At 43.4% G+C, this 11,269-nt stretch overlaps 1 protein-coding gene across 6 annotated transcripts in view; it reads right to left on the bottom strand.

Moving 5' to 3' along the window:
* Positions 1 to 3,818: 3,818 nt before the first annotated feature.
* Positions 3,819 to 11,269, bottom strand: part of TEX14 (testis expressed 14, intercellular bridge forming factor) — a 94,529-nt gene continuing 87,078 nt past the window's right edge. For 4 of the 6 annotated variants that reach the window (XM_075904673.2, XM_075904674.2, XM_075904675.2 and 1 more), the window contains 5 exons: positions 11,052 to 11,169; positions 8,996 to 9,091; positions 7,288 to 7,397; positions 5,433 to 5,496; positions 3,819 to 4,608 (listed from right to left, as the gene is read on the bottom strand). In XM_075904673.2, the coding sequence (XP_075760788.2) occupies positions 4,572 to 4,608; positions 5,433 to 5,496; positions 7,288 to 7,397; positions 8,996 to 9,091; positions 11,052 to 11,169 (425 nt within the window). In that variant the 3' untranslated portion in view covers positions 3,819 to 4,571. Of the gene's footprint in view, positions 4,609 to 5,432; positions 5,497 to 7,287; positions 7,398 to 8,995; positions 9,092 to 11,051; positions 11,170 to 11,269 lie in introns of those variants that run through there. The other 2 variants (XR_012897039.2, XR_012897040.2) reach the window with 2 other exon arrangements.

The raw sequence follows: 11,269 nt of genomic DNA, 5'->3' as shown, positions 1-11,269 counted from the left end.
CGGCAGCTCCACTGCGTGGGGGGGTCCAAGCTCCCCACAGACAGGGGCTACTGCTGCTGAGCAGCTTCTGTCTGTGGGGAGCTTGGACCCCCCATGGACAGGGGCTGCTGTCATCCCATGCTGCTGCCTCTGTATCAGAGGCAGCAGCACTGGGTGGCAGGCAGGAACTGGTCTGCGCGAGAAGCTGGTTTTTAAACTGGCTCCCCTCACAGACCAGCTCCCACCTGTCACCCTGTGCTGCAGCCTCTGATACAGAGGCAGCAAAAGGGCTCCTTGGGAGTGGGACCAGGAGCACACTGGCCGTAGGCCTCACCTTCGGGGACTACAGAATAGTTGTGTAACCGCTAAAATTTGATGCGGTTACACAACTATTCAATTACACACTATCTAACATTCCTACTCCCTATTTAACTACACCTCTTGCTTTTTTAATACTGTGAGCAATAACTGAGAGAAGCAATGAAACAAAACAGGAAATGGCAGTCACATAAGTGAGAGCAGATTTTGGCCTAATTCTCTTTGAATTTGCCAATAAAGCTCCTGCCATTAGTCAGAAGCCAGGGGATGGATAAAAACATTTGTGTTGCGTTTCCTTTTAGTCTCTCAGTCAGAGCATTGTCAAGAAGCAAACACATGATGGACACACACAGACCCAATCCCAAATAGCTAAGTTACCAGATATTATTTGCTTTTATTGGGTGAAAACATGGAGAAAATAAGGAAATTCAATACTTCAGGCATTTTATAGGCTGAAATAGAAGCTAGAAGCTATAATACTTGCCCTTCAAAGGTAAGATTATCCTGGATTTACAATACCGTGTCTGATAAGATTGTGTTTATCTCTATAGGGTATGAGCCTACTCTTCAAAAAAGGAATGAAACTTGAATAAAAAGGCTGGGGAGATAGAAAAAAGCAGTCAAACATCAAGTGGTGAGATGCATTTCTCAGCCCCAATAATTCTAGGACCCAGTGGTATACACAGCTAGTTCTGCAAGGTTACTGCTAGATTTTGGAGAGGGTAATGGACATACACTACTAGCTCCAATGTATTAGGGGTCATGTGGATTCCAGCTGCATGCATATCTAATAGCCAGTTCTGGTTCACATTCCTTTTTTCCCCCTTTCCTTTCATAATTTCAATTTAATTCAGTGAGACTTTATTGGCATGACAATTTATACATGGAAAAACTTAAAAAACAACAGTCTAGCAGCACCTTAAAGACTAACAAAACAAAAAGTTACAGACTAACTTGGCTACTCCTCTAAAAATTTATACGTGCTGTCAAAGAGTGACACATATATACTGGTATCTATCAGGAGTGGGTTCAACCCACCAATGACAGCAAGGGTGCCATTTATGGGGGGCTAGGACACAGTAGCCGCCCCCAGAGTTTGAACCCCCGTCGACGGAGCCATGTAAATTAGTTTATTCAGCATAGTCAAAGAAGCGGGGATTTAAATAATCCCCACTTCATTAAAATAAACATGGCCGCCGCACTGTGCCGACGATCAGCTGATCCGGCACAGTGTGGCAGCCTAGATGCAACACAGTCGACAAAGGAAGCCTTTGTCGACCACTCCAGTATGCCTTGTGAAACGAGGTTTACCGGAGCAGTCGACAAAAGAAGCCTTTGTCGACAGCACCATGTCTAGACTGCCACGCTGTGCCGGATCAGCTGATCATCGGCACAATGCGGTGGCCATGTTTATTTTAATGAAGCGGGGATTATTTAAATCCCCTCTTCTTTGACTATGCTGAATAAACTAATTTACATGGCTCCGTCGACGGAGCCATGTATTCTAGACACACCCCTGGATTTCATACTTGAAATCTGCTTAAAGACTGGTCATTCAAGTCATTAAGGGATTGTTAGATCTTCATGAAAACATTGCCAGGTACATTAAAGATGTGGGGAGGGGAAGAGTAGCAATGAGTGTTGTGCTGCTGGGATTTGAATTTGGACCAATACTGTTCAACTTTTAAATGTTCTTGTAAAGGAGGTAAATAGGGAGGTGGTAAAAGTTGCTGATATTACAAAATTACTCAAAATAGTTAAGTCCAAACTTGACTGTAAAGCGTTACAAAGGAATCTCACAAAACTGGATGATTGGGCAACACAAGAGCAGATGGAATTCAGTGTTGATAAATGCAAAGTAATGCACCTGGAAAAATGTAATCCCAACTATACAAACAAAAATGATGGGGTTTAAATCAGCTGTTACCACTCAAGAAAGATCTTGGAATCATTGTGAATAGTTCTCTGAAAACATCTGCTCAATGTGCTGTGGCAGTCTAAAAACTAAATATTGGGAATCATTAGGAAAGTAATAGATAATAAGGCAGAAAATATCATATTGCCTCTATATAAAGTTATGGTATGCCCCACATCTTGAATATTCTATGCAGATCTGGTCGCCCCATCTAAAAAAGATATACTGGATTTGAAAAAGGTACAGAAAGGGCAACAGAAACGATTAGGGGAAGGAACAGCTTCCATATTATGATGCCGTCTACAATCACATGTAATGCACAAGAAAGTTCAAGTAAGATCTCCACCCCATATGCCCACCAAATGAAACATGAAACAGTGCCAAAAACAAACTTCAGGAAGAAGATTTGAAAACCATGATCTGACTGTTGATATTTTCCTGTATGTATCACTCCTGTGAATGAGGAGCAAAAAACTTCATGGTGTTATCTTCATTTCCAAAAAGGAGCTTGCCAAAAGTACAAAGTCTGGGGTAAGGATTATTTGGTGAGTTGGGTACTTGGAGAGGATTTCGGAGAGCTAGGTGTTTTCCTGCTTCACCACAGACTTCCCGTGTGATACTAGCCAAGTCATTTCATCTCTCTGCCCCTTAGTTCCCCACCTGCTCAATGGGTGTGTTTCTAGACTACATGGCTCCGTCGACTGAGCCATGTAGATTAGGGTTGTAGGCAAAGGCAAATGAAGCAGCGATTTAAATAATCACCGTTTCATTTAAATTTAAATGGCTGCCACGCTGTGCCGATCTGCTGTTTGGAGGCACAGCGCTGTAGTCTGCATGCTCCGCGGTCGACATCATTTGTTGACCTCCCCAGTATGCCTCGTGGGATGAGGTTTACCGGGGAGGTCGACAAATGCCTTTGATGTTGACCGTGGAGCGTCCAGACCACAGCGCTGTGCCGCCAAACAGCTGATCGGCACAGCGCGGCAGCCATTTAAATATAAATGAAGTGGCGATTATTTAAATTGCTGCTTCATTCCCTTTGCCCAGTAAACAAATCTACATGGCTCCGTTGACAGAGCCATGTAGTCTAGACATACCCTGTGATAACATCTCTGCCCTGCCTCCCAGGGCGACTGTACAGAGAAAGCCACTAAAAAAAGATCCTAAAGGCTCTGAACTCTACTAATAAAAACTGCTATAAAAGAGGTGCATAACTACTAATTATCTTCAGAAATAGCTCAGAACTGAACAGTTAGCCAAATGTATAGTCTAAAACAGAAATACATTTATACAAGGCAGTAAATGGTAGGAAGAAATACACACTGTAGCATGCTAAACTCAGAAGATTTTTATTATTCTTGTTAACATTAAGATAAGTGAACCCATATAACAGCTACAGGCACGTACAGTATTTCACTGTAATCAGGAGAGGGAGAAAGAAACTCATGATGTGCACAAAAAAAATCATGTGCAGCTAAAAAGCTAACACAAAGTGGCACATTTATGCTGAAGTAACCAGCAGCAGCTCTAACCTTCTCAGGGTTACTGAACCAGAGTAGAGCTGTGGAACAGATATTTGATTCTAAAGCAGTTGTGCACCTTTAGAACCTGGTTGGGTGCCCAATTAAATTCATAGGACTTTTTTTTTTTTTTTGGATGGGCGATGGCTCAGTCACAACAGCCACACTAGAAGATAGCCATATCTGTTCTACTGCCTTCGTAGTACCTGGACAGTACTGATTTTTTTCTCAGCTATTCACTTTTGCACAAAGATAAATCCTCTAAATCATTTCAGTCAGTTCAATTTATAAAACAAGAATTCCACAAAATGAGAAGACAAGAAATTATCTTGTCAAATCTAATGAGCAAACAAAGCAATGCTCACATGAGCTGTAACACCACCTTCCATTCCTTGGCACTGAAAAGTTAAGAAGAGCAAGGGCAGCAGCAGCAATATAAAAAGACTCATTTTTGTCAATAACAAAAAACTGCATAATGCAACAGAGCAAGAAGTGCTTTCATTTACGAAAGCGAATGTGCATGCTAGAGAGAAAACAAAGCTGTAGAAAGCTTAATAGGCACAGTTATATTTAGAAAACAATTCAATTTTGCAACATAATTTAGAGTGCTGCCTCTCATTTATAAGTGATTGCTAGCTAAATAAAAATGAACCAAAACTTAATATACCAGATGTACTTGGAGAGCAAACCATTCAGTCTCTTGTATTGATTATTATAATTAAAGGAAGTCTGAGAACTATAAAATGAGTCATTTGGTGAACAGCATTGCACATCACAGGTACCGTATAAGAGGAAGATACCAAACAATTTATTGAAGGTTTATATGTTATCTACTTTGATCACTTAGATGCGCTGCTCTGATCCAGGACAATTACCCTGAAATAAAAAAAGAGATTAAACAAAAAATATTTTCTTGCATATGCAGTTCATAAGCAGTGATGGGAATGGGATTCTAAATCACCCTCAGGGTACGTCTACACAGCAGGGCTAAAGTCGAATTAAGCTATGCAATTTCACCTGCGTCAATTGCGTAGCTTAAGTTGAAATAGTTTAACAACTTGGCTTTAGGTGCTGCCTACACAGCAGGAAGTCAAAGGAAGAACACTTTCTCCGACTTCCCTTACTCCTCGTGAAATGAGGGTTACAGGAGTCGGAGTAAGACGTCCTCCAGCTCAACATTATTTTGAAATAAAGGTTTGTATTGTAGACACACTCTTTCTTATTTTGGAATAACATCAGTTTTTCCGAAAAGACACTGCTGTGACACTGCTGGAACCAAAGGCACACCAAGCACACACAGTAAAAGGAGAATGCACATGTTCTCCAGCACTGTGGAATGAGATTTATTAAAAAGGAGAATGCACATGTTCTCTTGCTCCCGCCCCAGTGTTTTTACAGGCATATCTTTGGCTCAGATCCTCAGAGGTATTTAGGCACTTAGCTCACAATGGGAGTTGAAATCAACGGAATAGGTACCTAAATACCATTGAGGATCTTGGCTTTGGGCAGATATTAATATAAACCCCAAAACTGGTAGGTTGTGATCCAATTTATTTGGCTCACTTGGCCAAACATGAGGTTGAGAGACTTCTTTGTCTTTCAATTGTACTAGCTAATGTACAGTGTGAATTTGGAGCACATAGCTGTGGTGTCACCAGAACAATGGACTTTCTCACAGACAAATACTAAAAGAGGTTTACCTGAATGGAGAAGGCCAAGGCAGTCGCTGCCATAAGCTGGGTTTCTGATCCTCAGGATTTATAACTAGAAAGGAAATAAACCAGTACAGAAGCAATGAGAACATATGCATCCTACCTTTTCAGTACCTCATGAGGAGAGGTTTGTGGGGCTGGGTCATCAACATGTAATAAAACTGAAGAGATTGCTGCTACAGATCCCATTAAGCTGCAATTGTATTCAGAAACCTGCAGCTATCTGTTACTGTGCTTATAAAGGTAGATTGTACTGTATCTTCTCTGCAGAACCATTTGCTGGGGAAAACATTCCTTGCAGCACTGAACAAGTCAGAGCTTATTCTGCTAAATTAACTCTTGCAGGAGAAGCCCCACTGAAATTGTCCGAGAGTCTGTTAGCACATGTGTAAAGTGAAAACTTAGCCCTTTCACTTCCAGATGTGTGTGTTTACATACATTGCCAAGATTTTCAAAACCTAATTTGGGAAACTTTAATTTTTGGGTGCCTACTTTAAAAGCTCAGTAACCACTCAATAAACAGCTGACTTTAAGTCATTTCATGGTAGGCATTCAGAATCACAAGCCACAAGGACTACAATCTTAAGACTGCAATGGTGTGTTTTTTAGAGAGACCGTAGGATTCTAGCATGTTTGTTTATACAGTAACAAATACAAGTGTACCAATTACTGCCCCCATTTTAAATGAATGTCTCTTAATGAGTAAAAAAAGAGAACAGGAGAGTGTTACTGTTGAATCTGACATTACTCACCAGCTGTAAAATTCCTTCCAGAGCACCTATTTCAACTGTTTCCAATGAAGGTCCAGACTCAGAGAGGATTATACTGAAGTGCAATTGCCTAAGCCAGAGTACAGAGATGCTCTCCTCTCACTACCATCCCTAAACGCTTCTCTTATTTATGCTGTTCCTTGTATCCTGGGGGTCACATAGCCTAATGATTATGTGGTTGCTTCTCAACAACCATACTTTGGCTAAAGAGTATTATTAGACACACAGTTTGACTAAGGGAAGCACCACTGGAGTAAAATGCCAATTGTTTGGGGGAGGTGGTTATTTTCAAATTAGCTCGTTTGAATTTTAGAACCGAATTCATTCTTCCCATAATGCCTGATTGGCAGGCCTGTGGTTACCGGAGAAGGACAACAACAATAGCTGCAGTGTCTCAGCTGTCGTGCTCTTACTACATGGTAAATGGTAGCTGCTTCCTCCTAATCTAAAGAACCTAAGGTGTGGGTGGTACAAACCAGTCGGTAGCAGTGGAGTATCACAAGCTCTACTCAGTGGAAGGCCACTACATCATTAAGAGGCATATAAAGCAGAGGAAGTTCCTTTGATCTGATTCCTTTCCCGATGAAGAAAGTATGTCCTCCTCACCAACTCCTCTCGTCCTCCAGCTAGTAGGAGGAGAGAAAGGGGAAGGCTAGCGGATGGATGGCTTGACTTAAAATATGCCTACACTGTGATAAAAACCCCATGGTGGGCAGGCAGGACTGCTCCAGCCTGCCTGCCCTCATTTAAGCAATTAACTAGTTAAACGTAACATTTAACTGGTTAACTGATTAAACGGGATTTTACATCTCTGCTTATAATATGAAGGCCTTACTATGCCTCAGCAAGGTAAATGGGATATGGACACTATGTGATCACAGTTCCCCCAAACCACATTGATAGCTCAGTGTGGGAAGCTGCACTCTTGTAATCAGTGGGAATCAGTAAGAGAACAGTAGCTAACAGTCTTGCTCAGTGCAAGGTATTTATTGCTAATAAACTCATTGCTGCCAGGATAATAAACAAGTCATTGCCAAACATGGTATATCAGAGCTTTACAGATGAAGAAAGACCTTCAGTATTCCCTGCACAGCTTTCGGTCTTTCTGCTTTCTGCCATGGTGCCACCTTCCTCTATTCCATTTTCCATTTCATCATCTCCTTGATCTTTAACGTTTGTTGCCCTTCAATGACAGAGATTTGTGTACCAAGTCATAATTTTATACTTTATTTGAGATAATTTGAATAGAAACAGACCATTAATATATAAGTCCCTGAAATTACTATGCATCTGCTTTTTGCTCTTGTGCTCTGTTGTGCTGAGCCAGGAGATCAGTTGGCAGTGGTGCATTACATTTACAATTAGACTCCAGTTATCCTCCATCCCCCTCTTTTAGGATCAGGATTTATCAGCTGCGTACAACAGCAGAAGGCAGCAGCAGCTAACCACCATATACTATTTCACTTAGGCTGCTTTCAGCAGATGCCTGAAACATTAAGCATTCTATGGCAGCAATGGCTTTGGATCAAGCCCTCTATCTAACATCATTATACCCATCTAAAGCAACCTGACCTGCAGCCCCACCAATTTCCTTCCTTTCATCAGGATATTTGGGCTGTGTGAGGGAAAAGGCATTTTGATGCCAAACAAATCAACATGTATCCATATGGGACTGTATGCGGCCCTTTGACTCCAAAATGGAGTTGTATTGTATGAGTGATTAGTACACTTGGTAAGGGGGAGGGGAGAATCTTCTGAGACATGCTCACAGCTCTCACAGCACATTCTAGGCTCTAGTGGCTGGTGCTAACAAGGGGGGAAAGATTATCTGAGGCATACACCAAGTCTTTTTTATACAGTGCTTCTATGACATTTGCCAATTTCATAATGATTTCCCAAGTAGTACTGACAAATGATTGCCCTTGTGACGGGGGCACTCGCCCCCGCACTAGAGGCTGGCCACACCAGGCAGGCGTCCGCGGGAGCACAGACGCGGCAGGAATCCCAGAGGATAGCCGTAGCGGCGCCACGCAGGCACGTGAGATCCCGGCACATACCTGGCCGGCATTAGGGCCAGGGAGGGACCCAGCCAGGGACATCTCGGGAGGAGGGAGAAGCAATGGAGGCATGGCGCGTGAGGATGCCGGGAGGGAGAGTCAAAAGGGGAAAGGAAGGGAAGGAGAGAGATCAAACGGCACTGGGGCTGGCGCGGTGTTTCCGATTCCCTTGCAGGCCAAGGCAGGGGAAAGGAGCCCGGAGTAGCCCGCTGTGGGGGCCCACCAGGGACGGACACCAGAGCCGAGGCAGGAGAGGAGCCCAGGGTGGGGAGCCCGGGTATGCCGCCCGATCAGGGAGTCTGGCAGCAGCACACTGGCCCGAGGTGGCAGGGGACCTCGCGAGGCAGGAGGCCCTGGATCTGGAGGAAGTGGACTAGGGAACATGGACCGCAGGGATGGCTGAAGGGCAGGACAGAGGCAAGGGGGGAGCCTTCCGGCAAGGAACGGAGGCCGGCTAGCCGTTCCCGGGCCTGAGGCGCAGGAACCCCTTGCTACAGCCCTAATCAGGACTTCTACTTTCCACCTACCAGAGACTATATTAATAACATGGTCCCTTCACTCTGAATCCAAGAGTAAGAGTCCCAAAGCTTGATGGCTCCTATAATGTTCTCAAGGGCATTGCTGCCACCAGAATGACAGTTTACTTTCTAGAGGATTAAGCATAGGCTTATGCAAAAATAAAAGCATAATATACTTATGAAAGAAATGTCCATTATCCCCTAACCTAACAAGGTGTCCCTGAGGTTCTCCTTGGACTTCGTCATCCTCAGGAATTGGTTGGAGAATTCTTTCTAAGAGATCATCAAGAGTAGAATGAGCCCTGTTGAATGACACATTAGAAAGGAGATTGATATACTGGATATTCTGAACAATTTCTTTATGTGAATTACTCAAGATCACCAAAGATGAAAGAACATTTATTTTAAATAGCTAATTTATGTTTCACCATTTGTGTTATTTACTTGTTGTCTCCCATGTCTGGGGAAATAGGCTTGGCAGCTTTATTATAATTTATAGTCAGTTTCACATGAAGCTTCGTATCCACAAGCACAAAATTGCGGGGTTTGGGCTGTAAAGCGTTTATATCCCCCTTAAGGCCCAATGTAAAGAGCTCTTAATTTACATAAGAATCAGGTTCTGAATGTTCATTATCAAACATTACAATGATAGAGTTATATATGGGACAGGAATTATTAAGTCAGGTGCATCCTACAAGATTAAGCAGGTGGTCCCTAGGAGGACATGGATCCCGGGTCAAGTCCCCTGTCCCAGACTCTGCTCCCACACTGCCCCTTCCCACACTTGCTCTGCCATTGCCACATTCCCACTCCACTCATTCCTCCAAGCCCAGCTCCTGCTCCATCCCCACTCCGCCTCCTCTTGCCTCTGCTCTGCCCCCTCCTGCCAGTGTCCTGTAAGCTGATTGCTTTGTTAGCTACCCAGAAGAGAATTCAAATGCCACCCAAATGATTGGCAGAGTGCCCACAGCCGGCAGCTTGTGTTTCTACTGGTGGTGCAGATCCGCACGTGCCTCGGTGCACATAACACAATATATTCTGTATATAGATGGAAAAAATTAGAGGGAACATTGGTCTTCCCCACTCACAGTGGTGGTGGGAGCGCTGAAAGTGGAGTGATGTACACAGCAGCCTGCACTGTTCTGCCACTCTCTCCCAGCCATGTTGCATAGCTTCACCGCAGCGGTGGGAAGTGCTCCACTCCACTTCCCTAAGCAATGCAGGACTCAGGGGGAGCAGGCTGGAGATAGGGCACTCTATTTCCCACCACAGTTGAGTGCAGGATGGCCAACCTCTGCTGGCACCGTGTACCAGCTCCCACCTCCAGGTAATCCCGGTCCAGCCTGGGCCTATGGGCTCCCAATCAATATGGGGAACCGTCCCATCCGCAGGACTATTGGAGTGGCTGCCATAGGCCCTCCCAAAGTGCAGAGCCCGGGGCAGCTGCCCTGAACCATCCTGTGGACAGGATGGCTCTGGGAGTATGCACTTGTCAGAAGTAATGTTCAACATAATGGAGGACAACTTACAACCTGCACACAATCAACTGTAACATAGTAGCATTCTCTGAAATGCTTTTAATTCCAGATGCAGTGCCAGAAAGACTGGCAGAACTGCTAGATTTCAATGAATATATGAAACAATACTGCTGGGAGGAGGAAACCTTTTGGGAAAGGAGGCACTTACACACGAAGGATGCGTTCCACCTAAACAAAAATGAACCAGATTGTTGGCATGTAAAATGTAAGAGGCTGTAGAGATTTTTAAAACTAAGGGCTGTGGGAAAGTCAACAGGTGTGAAAGAGCACAAAATTTGGGTAAAGACATCCAGTAGGGATGAATTTATTAAAAGGGGCACTTTCTACTCTCAGAAAGAGGAGAGGAAGGAAGTTGGTAAAACACAGTTAGGAACATACAAATGTAAAAGAATCCCATTTAAAGACAACACATGAAGGCACGTAACAGAAGACTGATGGAACCCCATGTTCCAGGTATCCCTGAACCTCAGACTGCCAGAAAATGGGATTAGATGGCAGGATTTGATGAGAGTATTGTTCAGAATTATCCTTTTCTGTTCATTCCTTCTGAAGCATCTGACACTTCTCAATTGTCGGAGATAGGATACTGGGATAGAGGGACCAATCATCTGACCCGGTTATGCTATTCTTATGTAACATAATTGAACAAACTCTACTTTAACTCTTTACCAACCAAGATCTAAATTACTTTGGAAACAGCCTTCTTACTCTTCTTTTTTAGTACCTTTCTGTTTCTTCTGCTAGATTCAATATCTCTTTATTCCATAAGCTGTGATCTACCTCTCCCTTATTCTCAAATTCTTCTTCCTCCTCTTTGTCTTCTGGATTAATCTGAGTGAGAACTATTTGCATAAACAGAGTGACTTTTAATACAAAAGACAGAAGTGGTTAAAGAAATTAAAATGCATTTGTACATCCTACTCTGCTTTTGAAGCTTTCATT

This window comes from Pelodiscus sinensis, chromosome 21 (assembly GCF_052426305.1).
Source record: "Pelodiscus sinensis isolate ZL-2025 chromosome 21, ASM5242630v1, whole genome shotgun sequence".
Taxonomy (NCBI): domain Eukaryota; kingdom Metazoa; phylum Chordata; order Testudines; family Trionychidae; genus Pelodiscus; species Pelodiscus sinensis.
This window is presented reverse-complemented; position numbering and strand designations above follow the sequence as displayed.